This window comes from Monodelphis domestica, chromosome 2, assembly GCF_027887165.1.
Source record: "Monodelphis domestica isolate mMonDom1 chromosome 2, mMonDom1.pri, whole genome shotgun sequence".
Taxonomy (NCBI): domain Eukaryota; kingdom Metazoa; phylum Chordata; class Mammalia; order Didelphimorphia; family Didelphidae; genus Monodelphis; species Monodelphis domestica.
This window is the reverse complement of record NC_077228.1, coordinates 142210747-142225212: the sequence shown is the minus strand read 5'-3', so window position 1 is coordinate 142225212 and position 14466 is coordinate 142210747. Positions and strand designations below refer to the sequence as shown.

Genomic DNA, 14466 nt, shown 5'->3' with positions numbered 1-14466 from the left:
GTTGCTGGACTATTTGGAAATAAAAAGAAATGCTGATGACTTATGTAGATTTATTTTGTATGCTATAACTTTGCTAAAGTTATTAGTTATTTCAGCTTGTTTTTTAAATGATTCTCTAGGATTCTCTAACTATACCATCATCCACAAAGAGTAACAGTTTAGTGTCTTCTTTGACTGCTTGAACTCTTTCGACTTCTTTTTCTTCTCTTAATTACTAAAGCTAATATTTCTACTACAATATTAAACAAGAGTAGTGATAATAGGCATCCTTGTTTCACTCCTGATCTCGAGAAGGATTCTAATTTATTCCCATTGAAGATGATACTTGCTGATGGTTTTAAATTGTTACGACTTATTATTTTAAGGAAAGGCCCTTTTATTCCTATGCTTTCTAGTGTTTTTTAATAGAAATGGGTGTTGTATTTTGTCAAAGGCTTTTCCTGCATCAAGATAATCATGTGATTTCTGTTAGTTTGGTTATCCAGATAGATTTCCTATTATTAAACCAGTCTTGCATTTCTGATATATATCCCCCCTGGTCATAGTGAATAATCCTTGTGATATATTGCTTTTGTCTCTTTGCTAGTATTCTATTTGAGTTTTTGCATCAATATTCATTCTTTTTTTTTATCTTTTGGACAGTTTGTACATGACTTCCAAGTTCCTCTTTGCCATCTTATTTACTGCTATTGTCCCTTTGTACTGGACACTTAGAAACTTGGAATTTTACTGACTGTGCAGACTAATCTTTTCTTTTTTTGAAAGGATTAAGGGACTAATAGGGGATCAAGGAATTTAAATAAATACAATATAGGGAGAGAGAGAGAGAGAGAGAGAGAGGGAGAAAGAGAGAGAGGGAGAGAGAGAGGGAGAGAGAGAGAGAGGGAGAGAGAGAGAGAGAGGGAGAGAGAGAGAGAGAGGGAGAGAGAGAGGGAGAGAGAGAGAGAGAGAGAGAGAGAGAGAGAGAGAGAGAGAGAGAGAGAGAGAGAGAGAGCAATTAAAACAAAATTTAGTTAGGGACTCTGTAAAGACTTACATTTTAATTCAAAAAGTCAAATTCAGAAGTAAGAAATGGAGGAGACAGTACTAGACAGTAGTTCTTACAAAGAAACAAAGTCAACAAAATCAACATGGTATCCACATAAACTAAAGTAATTTTAGAATAAGGGATTTTAGAATAAGGGAAGGAAAATGTCTACTACATGCTGGGAGATTATGCTCAGTTCTGGGCAAAATATTTTAGAAAAACCTTGATAAGCTGCCAAGGATCCAGAAGACAGCAATCACGATGCTGTGAAAGACAGTTTCTGGATGTTTTGTGGGAAAATAGGAGGAGAAGGAGTTTTGAAGCTTCCTTGCCCTTCTAATACCCCCCACCACAAACAACCAAAAAGAAATCCACCAGATCAGTGGCAAAAGCAGACAGGAGTCAACAGTGAACGAGGTACAAGGGAGGAAAATTTTTTACTTCCCTGGACTCAGTCCCACCTCTGCTGTCCTGGAAATAGGAATAGAGCAAACAGCCAAGGAATCAACTTTGGAATATAACCCCTGAAGGCAGAATTAGCCTCCTCACCTTGTTTGCTGAACTCAGGAGCCCCCGTTCCAGAGCTTTCCACTAGAATTTTCATCTAGAAGTAAAGGTCCCTAAAAGGAGTTATGTCAGCAGGGATGACTGCCACAGCCTCCATATCTGGGACTCCCACTGGCTCACATCTGAGAATTGAGGAAGCAGATACCATAGGTCCATGGGTACTGGACCCTAAGGGCAGGACATCAAGCCTTGCTGCAAATAGGTGAGGGACATTGGAGGATCAGGGAACACAGACTGAATACCTGCTCTGTCCAGACCTGTCTTAATGGACAGGAGGAATAAGGAGGGAGCATATAGCAGAGTGTGGTTGCTGAGGGACTGGTGGAGTCCCCAATTGTCACCACAGGGAGAGGTGGTCTGTCTGCTTCACAGACTGGGGCTTGAACAGGGGTCCCAGGGAATACATTAGACTCTGGACTATAAAAATTGGAATAAATAAGGCCCGAGAAAAAAAAACCAAACACAAAAAAAGGCCTAAAACCTAAGATAACATACCCCAACACTGTAGGAACCCTGGGGAGTCCAATAAAAAGTCAATTATTAAGCCTATTGACCTAACTGCTATAATTTTTAAATTTAAAAAAAATTGAGCAGCCAATGGAGAAAGAATTCAATAATTGATAACTACTCTGAGGACAGAGAAGAAGCTCAGAGGACAATGAAGTAAAAACACCTGCTTCAAAAATGGCAAAGAAACACAATAAATGGCTACAAGCTCAAAAAGAGCTTTTGGAAGAAGCTCAAAAGGAGCTTTTGGAAGAAGCTCAAAAGGAGCTTTTGGAAGAACTTTAAAAAGACCTCAAAAACCAAGTGAGAGAGATTAAGGAAAAACTAGGGAAAAAATAAGAGCAATGCAAAAAAAGGGAGGAATAGAGAGATGGGAGTCCATATCAAGAAATAGGGTAAGGAGTGGATAAGGTGAGGGGGTAAGGGAGGGACTCAGGATAAGTCTTCTGGAATTCAGCAAAAAGAACTAGAAGGACAAACAGTGAGAAAATAGAATGAAGATACACAACTAGTAATTACTGCATTGAATGTGAATGGAGTGAATTCCCTCATAAAACAAAAATAGATAGAAGAACAGATCAAAAATCAAAATCCAACTATATGATGTTTATAAGAAACACTTAAAAATGAGAGACATAAAAAGTTTTTTAAAAGATTATATCAGAATATAAATATATACATATATATAAAGAAAGCAGGGGTAGAAATCATAAATATAATAAAGATGAACATTACTAAATCATGTTATGTTTAAAAGGTATGATGGACAATAAAGCATTATCAATTTAAAATCCACATGCACCAAATAGTACATCCAAATTTTTATAGGAAAAATTATATGAGTTATAGACAGAAATAGATAACAAAATAATGATGGGGACTTTAATTTTCCACTGTCAGAACTAGATACATCTAACCAAAAAATAAGAAAAAGAACCAAGGAGATGAATAGAATTTTAGATAAGTTAAATATGATGAGTATCTGGAGAAAACTGAATGGAACCAGAAGAGAGTATGATTTCTCAGCAGTACATGGTAGCTTCACATAAAATTGCCATATGTTAGGTCTCGAAAATATTATAGTTACATGTTGAAAAGCAAGAATATTCAATTCAACCTTCTCAGACCATAGCACAACAAAAATTGTATATAATAAGGGATCATAGAAACAAAAAGTAAAAACTAATTGGAGACTAAACCTAATATTGAAGAATGAGTGGGTTAAAAAACAAATTGTTGAAACAATAACTTCATTAAATAGAACAGTAATAATGAGACAACATAGCAAAACCTATGAGGAAAATTTGTATCTCTAAATGCTTATATTAACACTTTTAAAAAGATGAATGAATTAGGAGTGCAATTTTAAAAACTAGAAAAAATAATAAATTAAAAATTCCCAACTAAACACCAAATTAGAAATCCTAAAAATTAAAAGTGAAATCAATAAAGCAGAATTTAAGAAAACCATTAAATTAATAAACAAACCTAGGAGTTGCCTCTTTGAAAAAAAATCTACAAAACTCATAAGCCATTGGTTAATCTAATAAAAAAAAATAAGAGAAGAAAATCAAATCACTTGCATTAAAGATGAAAAGGGTAAACATATCACCAATGAAGATGAAATTAAAATAACTTAGTGGTTATTTTGCTTAACTAGATGAATACAAATTTTAAAATGAAACAGAAATAGAATACTTAGAAAAAAATAAGCTGTCTAGACTATGAGATCAAGAAATAGAATACCTAAAATGTAGCAGTCCAGCCCATAGGTATTATGGAGAGACAAGGATTGTGAGTGAGCACATGGCCATCCTGCACATGGCAATGGGCTCTATTCCCAGCGTGGCTGAGGTTAGGGCTCAAAACCTTGCTTCCTCCTGTCTCACTCACTTGAGGATAATAACCCCACCTTCACCTTGTCATAATTTGCAATTATCCAATGGCAATACACTATGTAACTCATCCATATGTATTGAGGCATCATGTAACTGATCAATATGTATTGAGCTCATTTGTATATCAAAGAGAATAAAAGGAATGGGACACAGCCAGCTCGGCCACTTGGAGGACATCGACAGGTTTGCAAAGGAGTAACTTCTCCCCTTTCTCTATCCTCTCTATCTTTCTCCCTGAGGCCTGGCCCTTTGGTCAGGCCTTCCTGTCTCTCTCTTTTCCAATGCTAATACCTAGCGTTATCTACCTCCTTTAGTTTCTAATCTCCTTTCTTACTGAGCTAGCATTATCCTCTGACCAGTGCAGTGTTAAATTGAGATCATTGGATGGAATAGCCTGAATAGTAACGTCCAGTGGTCGGAGCAGGCTGTGGCTCCCGAATATCAATAATTGATTACTGACTCGTTTATTTACATCTCTAAAGCCGGCTCGTTCACGCCCTTCGCGGGATCCAAAACTTCTATCCTGTTTCTATTTTCCTTCCTTAAAACTTCTCACGGGCCAGGAGGTTTTATCTGGCGCCCCACGTTGGGCGCCATATAAAGCTTCCTCCGAGGGGAGAGAAGCTTTAAGGTAGGAAGATAGAGACAGGATAGAAGTTTTAAATACCATGAGGGGGATGATGGAGTCAAATTAGAGATATGAGGTGGCAGGAATGAGTCTTTATTAATTTTCCATGAGCCACAGCTAAGCTCTGATCAAAGGACCCTTCTGTAGGCTTTTTACCAGTCCAGAGTCCATTTAATACCACACAGATCGGAGAGATGAAGGAGAGATAGAGAAGATTTAAAGATGGAGCTTGGCCTCTGGCCTCTGCCAGGACAGCCATCAGCTCCTGAAAAAGAGAGAGAGAGAGAGAGAGAGAGAGAGAGAGAGAGAGAGAGAGAGAGAGAGAGAGCTAGAGGCAGAGCTTGCTGGGCTACATATACCCTTTGACATGCAAATATACACAGTACATAGGGATGATCCTCATTGGTTAATGACAAGGTATAGGTGTGGTTTCTCTTAACCAGGTGAGCACAAAGAAACCTGTGTTCCCTCCTAACCTGGGGGAAGCTGGGGTCAAGGGTCAGAGGCTTTCCCAGTCATGTGCAATACTGAGCATGCTCAAGACTGAGCATGCTCTCTTCTAAGGCAATCTGCACATACCAACAGTTTCCCTTGCCCATAGCTAGGGGTGGACTGCTACAAAAAATCCTAAACAAAATACTAGCTAGGAGACTACAACGGTGTTACAAAGATAATAAATTGTGGCCAAATTGGATTTATAGTAGGAATGCAGGGATGTAAGGAAAACTATCAACATAATTGATGATATCAATAACAAAAGTAATAAAACCATATGATTTTATCAATAGATACAGAAAAAGCCTCTGACAAAATATAACACCTATTGCTGAGGACATGATGTTATATGTAGAAAATATCAGAAAATTAATTGAAACTATAGATAATTTTAGCAAAAGTCACACAACCCATACATGTCTGAGAGAAGACTAAAACTCAAGTCTTCAAGAGTGCCTGACAACAGGTCCAGCACGTTATCCACTTCACCACATAGTTGCTATACAGCAAACTCTGAAAATGAAAGATAACTTGATTTTTCCCCAGCAAGGTAACTTCAGCAGTCTGTCTGGCAGCCACTACACAAAAGGGAAAATCTATAGGATTATGATTTTGAGGAAGAGAAAGAAGACAGAGGGAGAGTTTGGGGGAAACTGAGTCAGACACACACACAGATCAGATACTGTTTAAGAAGGATGCATCTTCCATTTATCTTCCTTTATAGGGCATACAATGAAGGAAGATAAGAATAACCAAGAATGCATGGTTAAGGAATCAGGAGTGAAGTGAGAAGGAAGGAAAAGAATAAAGAAAGAAGATCTTTAGAGGCACAATGGATCTCCATAACAGGAGTGACCCATGTGGCCAGCAGGCAGGTTAGAGGTAGAGAGAGAAAGAGGAAGAGGAGGAGGGTGGCGCCCGTCCTGTCTTTATTGATGTAATGATGTCAGAGGCAGGTAATACATATGCAACAGTACATAGTGGATTTACATTGGCTTGACATACAAGCTAGAGGCGTGGTAAGTTCAGCCCACTCTTTTCAAACTCCCAGAACAAAGACCGCATGGCCTGCTCATAAATCATGCATTGGAATGCTGTCTGACCAGTCCAGGGCTAAGCCTTTTGTGGCTCAGGCCCAGAGATTCTTCCTGGGGTTCTACAGTAACTGTCCAGTAGAGAGTGAAGTGTCTAAATCACCTCATTGTTTAAAAAAGGCTCATGCAAGTGGCCAGCATTGCATGATTATAGTTTTTATATCTTTTAAAGCATTGATGTGAAGCACTTCAATTGAATTCTGGTCAAAGATTTTTGATCCTGAGAATACCTAATAGCCCTGGATAAAGTTAAAGTTATGCTTGAGGCTATAAATGACTTGAGGGAGATGAAAAATAATTATTTTTTTAAAACCCTTACCTTCCCTCTTAGAATCAATACTGTGTATTGGCTCCAAGGCAGAAGAGTGGTAAGGGCTAGGCAATGGGGGTCAAGTGATTTGCCCAGGGTCACACAGCTGGGAAGTGTCTGAGGTCAGATTTGAAACTAGCTACTCCTATTAAATATTTTAAAGTAGAGTGCTATAGTGAAGAGATAGAAATAAACATTTAAAATATGGTAGATAACACACCCACTAGAAAAAATTGATATCTGGAGATGATAAATTGGATACAAACCAAAATTAGGACTTCATTATGGCATTTGATCCTTCACATAGAGTTGCAATGACCATCTGGTATATAACCATTTGAATCCTAGATAGGACATGCCACAAAGACAAAATAGCAATGGCAAGTTACTGCATTGAAAAAAAAAGGGAGATTAACGAGCAGGCTCAAGGGAATAACATAGCATTTAATATATGGCCTGAGATCAGGGGACCCTGATAGTACTGAAATGCTTGCAAAGACTAGAAAAGCAATTTGGTATTGCAAAAGAATCCACAGAAAGCTTATGTGGTATCCCTCAACACATACTAACATTTAAGGAAGGATCCCACTAGTTTGCGTTGCATGTGAAAAGACTGTTTCAGAGGGAAATGGTCAAAGAAACAGTGAAGCCTGAGCAAGTGGATGGTGTTAGGCTATCCCAAGTAACCGCCTATGAATCTTGTTTTTTCTCTTTTAAAGGAAATAAACAATTTTTGCTGAGCATTCCATGGCTCTCTGGTTTTCAGGGCAAACAGTTATCCTGTTGCCCTCTAATTTTATGAATTGAAAATACCAATTGCATGCCAGACACTGAGCAGGACAGAATAAAAGAAGAGGTGAAAGATAATCCCTGCTCACAATGAAACAACAAGCAAGCAAACAAGCAAAAGCAAGCTATATACAGGATAAGTATGAAATTGTCAACAATGGAAGGCACTAGAATTAAGAGGAGTTGGGAAAGATTTCCCATAGAAGATGGGATTTTAGTTGGGAAGTCAGGGAAGCCAACCTGTACAGATGAGAGAGGGCATTCTAGACATAGGAGAGAGCCAGAGAAAATGCCCAGAGCTGTGAGATGAAGTATCTTGTTCAAGGAACATCAAAGAGGCCAGTGTCCCTCAATCGAAGAATGTGTAGTGACAAGTAAAGTATAAGAACACTGGAAAAATGGGAGTTGGGGAGGGTTTAGGTTATGAAGGACTTTGAATGTTGAACACAGTATTTGATCCTGGAAATGATCAGGAGCTGAGGGAGATTACTGAATAGGCGGCAGTAACATGGTCAGACCTTTCCTTTAGAAAACTCAGTTGGGCAGCTGTATCTTCATTCATGATTTGAATGTGGGTAGAGTCTTAAGGCAAGCAGACCCAGCAAAAAGGTTAGGGCAGGATAGGTAGATTTGAGGATCATTAGCATTTAGAGGGTAATTAAATCAACAGAAGTTGATGGAGATCAAGTAAAGTAGTATAGAGGGAAAAGAGGGTCCAGGACCTTTTTGCATATGTATGATTAGAGAATATGACCTGAATGAAGTTCAAACAAAGTAGGTTGAGAAGACATGGCCTGATAGGTAGGAGGAGAACCAGGTTACAGTATCCTAAAAACCTAGAAAGAAGAAAGTATCAAGGAGAAGAGTGTGATCAACAGTGTCAAAGTCTATAGTAAAGTGAAGAAGAATGAGGACTGAGAAAAGATCATTGGATTTGACATTTAAGAGAAAAATGGATAAGGAGAATGGTTTCATAAAAAGCCTGGGAAAACTTACATATGAACACATGCAAATTGAAGTGAGCAGAACCAGGAAAACATTGTATACCATAACAATGATACTATAATAATGATCAACTGTCAATAAAATGATCCAAGACAATTTCAAAGGACACATGACAAAAAACAATATCCATCTCCAGAGAGAGAATGGATGAACTCTTGAATGCAAATTGAAGTGAAAAGTTTTTGCTTTTTTTTTTTATAACATGACTGATATGAAAATACATTTTGCATGACATCATATGTATAGTTGATATATTGCTTGCCTTCCCAAAGAATGGGGGAAGAGTGAGAGAGGGAGAGAATTTAATTTAAAACTCAATTTTTTAAATGAACAGTTAAAAATAAAGAATAAAGAAAAATCATTATTGTATGCCCTTTGATCCAGCAATACCACTGTGGGGGTTTTGCTCAAAGAAATAATAATGAAAAATATCTCTACAAAAATATTCATAGCCATGCTCTTTTTGGTGGCAAAAAAAAACTGGAAAATGAAGGGGGGGGGGGATGAACAAATTGTGGTATATGATGGTTATGGAATACTATTGTGCCATAAGGAATGAAGACCTGGAGGATTTCTAAATGAACTGGAACTTCGATGAACTGATACAGAGTGAAATGAGCAGAACCAAGAGGAAGTACACAGAAAGTGAAACATTGTAGGACTAACCAATGTAATGAACTTTAATACCAGTAGCAATGCAATAATCCAGGATACTCCTGAATAAAATAAAAATAAAAGAAAAGAATGCTATCCACAATGAGAGAAAGAACTATTGGAGTAGAAATGCAAAAGCAAAACATAAGACATTACCTATCACATGTATATATGGGTATATGATTTGGGGTTTGGGCTTTAAAAAAATTGCTCCATAGCAAAAATGAATGACATGGAAATAGGTATCAAGTGATAACATTTGTACAACCCAGTGGAATTGTTTGTTGGCTCTGGGAGGGAGGAGGGAAGAGGGGAGGGAAAGAAAATGAATCATGTAAACATGGGAAAATATTTTTAAAATAATTTTTTGGGAATAGAGATCATTGGAAACTTTAGAAAGAGTAATTTCAGTGGAATGATGTGGTCAGAAGTCAGATCGTCCAAGAGTAAGAAGAGAGAAAGTAGAGGCAGTTTTTGAAGACAATGTTCTCAAAGAGTTTAGCCACAAAGGGCAAAAGAGATAGAAGATAATAGAGATAACAGAAGAATTAAGTGAGGGTGGTGAGGATGGGGGAGATGTGGATATGTTTATAGGCAGTTGGAAAGAAGCCAGCGGTCAGGAAGAAATTGAAAATAAGTGACAGTACAAGAATGTCAGAGGAGTCAGTCTGTTGGAGATGATATGAAAGGAGATTTCTTGTTTAGTAGAGGAATTTGCCATGAGAAAAGAATAAAGGAGAATATAGTAACAGAAGGTATCTGAGTGATATGAGCTAAGAAAGAGGAAGAAGAGTTCCCAGTGAATGACCTCAATATTTCTGTGAAATATGAGCCCAGCTTCTCAGCTGAGAGAGTGAGGGGAAAAGGAACCAATGGAGGTCTGAGGACGGTGGAAGTTTGAAAGAACCACTATGGAGAAAAAGACAGTGAGTTAATAAGGGAGGTGTAGAAGTTTTTTGCTTAGCAACAGCAAGGACATAGTTAAGGTTGTGTGACAAATTAGAGAGCTTGCACGATTACATTTTGGAGGAACTCTCTATTATCTTAGAAGTTACCATCTACAGAAAAGTGCATTTTGTGACAAACTCCCACCTGATCAACAACTTTCATTCTAAGATTTAAATACTTCCCTGATTTCCTTTCTACCTTGAACACTGCTGATTATGTAGTCTGAGCCAACCTAAAAATTCAATCTGTACTCAAAAAAACTATAAAGCTGTAGGAGCCTGAACAGTCTTCTTTAGGGCCCCAATTAACTTTTTTTTCCCTTCCTCCTGTTTGGCTCCTCACTTTTTAACATATACACCCTTACCACCACCACCACTAATCCATTCAGATCTCATGGCAGATGAGATCCTCCATGGAGTCTCATGGAATGTACACTGGGAAAGTTCCACAACAAAATTTATAGGGTTATTTATGAGGAAATTGTTTCCTGAATCTTAAATGTGCTATATAAATGTGGAAGTAGCAGCAATAGCGGTACTAGTAGTAGTATAATTATTTCTGAACCTACCTAAAAATAAATATAAAATAGGACCACCATAGGGACTGTGCTGCCTTATTTTAGTTTGGAATTACCCATTATGCTTGATTTTCAAAATATTTTTGCTCTTTTTTTTTTCAGACAGTGACATTATACCAAGATGTGAAATATGAAAATGTAGAAAATTACTATCAACTCCAGTAAGTATAATTTATTTTTTTAAAAACTCTAGCTATAGTTAGCTTTAACTTAAACATACCATGTATATTTTCAAAATATTATTGATTGTAAATATAATTTGATTCATATATTTATACAAAAAAGCACCTTGTCCTGGCCAAATCTCCCAACATCAAAAAGGGGAACTTCATATGACCTTTCTGAAAAAATGTGTGCTTTGTCTTTTTTAAAAATATGAGTTAGAAAACAATTGATTCACTCTAGTTATAAATAAGGCACTAGAATCCTAAGAGAAACACATAAAGTAGATATTCACAGAAGACCTTCATCTAAAGAAGAAGCACCCATTTGCTTGTAAGTAGTCTTAAATTAATTAAATTTACAATAATACTTTTTTTTAAGTTCTAAGCCTTAAATAATTATTGGAAATCTCTTGTGGGCGCTTTCTACATGCCCTCTACAAAAAAGCACTGTAACAAATTTCCCTAAATTCTTATTTCTTAGTTTCTAGAAAACGGACATTCCTTTTCAGGAAGCAATTTACTTTTTTTTCTTAGTTCTGTTGCTGCTCCAAAGGAGTACTTCCTACTCCTGCCACCAATCTTTATCACTATTCCCAAACAGCTTATCAGGATTAGGTCCCTCTATCTTTCTGAATATTTATTTTGAACAAGATACAGTCTGGCATAGTGGATTGAAAGCTAGCCTTAGGGTCTAGGATGACTTAGGGACTAGGATGACAAGTCCAATCTTTGACACATCATAACTTGAGATGGGGCAAGTCTTTTATCCTCTTAATGCCCTAGGCTCTTGTTGGCAAAGCTTGGCTTGCATGCCCTGGCAGCACAGAGGGGGTTGTTCCCTAGGGACAATGTTCATATGCTCCGCCCCTCTGCTCAGCTGCCCAGTGCAAGCACTTCCTCCCTCTGCTGTCTAAACTAATGTTGGAGATGGGGGAGAGAGGTAGGTGGCAGCAGGTAGGGCTCACAGGCAGCTTGAAATTTCAATTTGGGTACCCGATTTCTTAAAGGTTTGTCAAAGCTGCCCTAGACTCATGGTGATGAACTTATGGCACATCTGTCAAAAAGGGCACACAGAGCCCTCCCTGTGGGCATGCGCATGAAGGCATCTTCACCCACCAGAGTTCACCCACCACTAGAAAGCCAGAGGGGCTCAGGCCGAGCTACTCGGTTCCCCTTAGGACATTGTTTTCACTTCACACACTCCTCTGCCCACTAACCCAATGGGAGTTCTTCCCTCCCCCGTCCAGAGTAAAGGGCCAAGGGCGGGGCTTAGCACCAAGTCTCTAAAAGTTCTGGCATCCAATATAACAGTAAAGGAAAATAATAAATATTGGAGGGGATGCAGCAAAATTGGGACACTAATGCATTGCTGGTGGAGTCGTGAATTACTCCAACCATTCTGGGAGCCAATTTGGAATTAATGCCAAAGGGCTTTAAAAGAATGCCTGCCCTTTGATCCAGTTATACCACTCCTGGGTTTGTACCCCAAAGAGATAATAATGAAAAATATTTGTACAAAAATATTCATAACCACGCTCTTTTTGGTGGCCAAAAAAAAAAAAAAACTGGAAAATGAGAGTGTCCCTCAATTTGGGAATGGCTGAACAAACTGCTGTATCTGATGGTGATGGAATACTATTGTGCCATAAGGAATGATGAACTGGAGGATTTCTAAATGAACTGGGAGAACCTTAATGAAAAATATCTAAAAAATAAATAAATAAAAATGAAAAAAAGATCCAGCATCACTGCCCTAGGCAACTCTCTAAGCACTTAAGACTTTTTGTATGTTGAGTTACTCCTTGGAGGAACTTCCTACAGTGATGAAAACATAGGTCTGGACCATCAAACTCCACCCCACCCCACCAAATTACACAGGATAGATAATTTATCTGTAGTCAATTAGATCAGTTGTTTCATCGAATGATGAAAATGTAGGGGAGAAATGCTTTAAAAATGGAAATTTGAGGGAGAATTGATGTCCTTAAGGACACAAAACTCATGGTTAATATAGAAATGTAAAAATGCATTATGTATAACTTGGTTTCCTGATACCTATTTAGAGAGAGAGAGTGGGAATTTTTCCTTTTTCTACAATTTTTTGAACAAAATGTGATTTGTAGGTAATTAATAGCCTCTGGTTTGTTTTCTTATACCATACAAACCATGCCGTGTGGCCTAACACAGGCCAACCAATCTATTTCTGTGGATTATATCATTGTTTTCCATCTTCAGTAGCAACAAGTACAAATCAGGTTTTGATATTAACAGGAAGAACAGGAATAAAGTGGCCAGTCTTGTCCTATAAGCAACAGTGACCACTGGGATTGAGTGTTGATGAGCAAATAGGTTTAGAGATGGGGTGAGAGTGGGGTTAACTAGATCCTCTGATCCTCTTCTCCCTGTGTTAGGCTAAATAGAGTTCTATGGTTAAAATACCTCCCCAATCCAGTACCACCACCAGTCACTGCCACCACTACCACCCTTCAAGCCTTTAGGATTTCCCCTGCTAGATTATATTAAATACCCTACAATGGGTATAAGACTTTGCACCTGGCAGTAAATGTAAAGTCTACATCTTTACAAGGAGGCAAGGAAATTATCTAGAAAACTTTCAGTCCTATGTTTTAATAATAATCTAAATGTACTTTTCTTAGAGAAGAAAACACGGGTCATATGATGATTCAACTGCGTCCCAGTCAATTTTCAAAAATATGTCCATTAAGTAGTCAGGTAAGTTTCAGAGGGATAAAAATTAATAACTCACATTATCGATGTGCTCTTACCAACCTTGATCAACCATTGCACGTGCATAAGATGTGGTAAATTAGATTTCTGCTTTTAAATGGAATAGAAAATGCATTCATTCTTGAAGATGCATAGAACAAAACAAAAGAATTTATAATAAACAAGTGTAAATGAATGTTGGTTGAATTGAAGGAAGACCCCAACCTCACCTGCCATTTTCTGACCACTAATTAATGCATGATATCAGCAATGATGGCCATTATTTTAACACTTTCATTCATTTTCATAGCTTTAGATCCCTATGTACCTGATTTTAGCATATGTAGTGCTAAGCAAGCACCACATGTACCTGATAGTCCCTTCTTTTCTTTTGTTAAGTCCCTCTAATGTGAAAAATAGGTGAGGACTCAAAGTCATATATCTAGCATGAGTCTTCCACAGACTAGCCTAAAGTCCATTCTCATGAGCTGCTACCACCCTGGCATCATGACTAATCTGAAATTGGCCTACAAATTCCTCTTGCCTCTATGCAAACACCCTTAGATAAGTAGACACTCTTTGCCATCAATGCTACATTACTGTTAGACCAATACATTGGACAAAGGACATAAACAACCATGCATCCTGAGTAAAAGTCATACACTGAATGTAAGGAAATACAACAGAAACAACTAAGAAGCATAGGAAGATATGGTAAATGGGGCAGCTGGGTTGCTCAATGGATAGAGAGCCAGGCCTGGAGGTGAGAGGTCCTGAGTTAAAATCTGGATTCATACACTTCCTACCTATATGACCCTGGCAAACTGACACTAAGTTCTAAGACAGATAGTAAGTGTTTAAAAAAAATAAGGAAGGAAGGAAAGAAGGAAGGAAGGAAGGAAGGAAGGAAGGAAGGAAGGAAGGAAGGAAGGAAGGAAGGAAGGAAGGAAGGAAGGAAGGAAGGAAGGAAGGAAGGAAGGAAGGAAGGAAGGAAGGAAGGAAGGAAGGAAGGAAGGAAGGAGAGAGAGAGAGAGAGAGAGAGAGAGAGAGAGAGAGAGAGAGAGAGAGAAGAAAGC

General features: G+C 38.0%; 1 protein-coding gene across 12 annotated transcripts in view; it reads left to right on the top strand.

Moving 5' to 3' along the window:
* The window catches only part of CATSPERE (catsper channel auxiliary subunit epsilon), a 211963-nt gene that overhangs the window by 148518 nt on the left and 48979 nt on the right, over nt 1-14466 (top strand). For all 12 annotated transcript variants that reach the window (XM_056816069.1, XM_056816070.1, XM_056816066.1 and 9 more), the window contains 2 exons: nt 10602-10660; nt 13321-13396. In XM_056816069.1, the coding sequence (XP_056672047.1) occupies nt 10602-10660; nt 13321-13396 (135 nt within the window). The remainder of the gene's footprint in view (nt 1-10601; nt 10661-13320; nt 13397-14466) is intronic.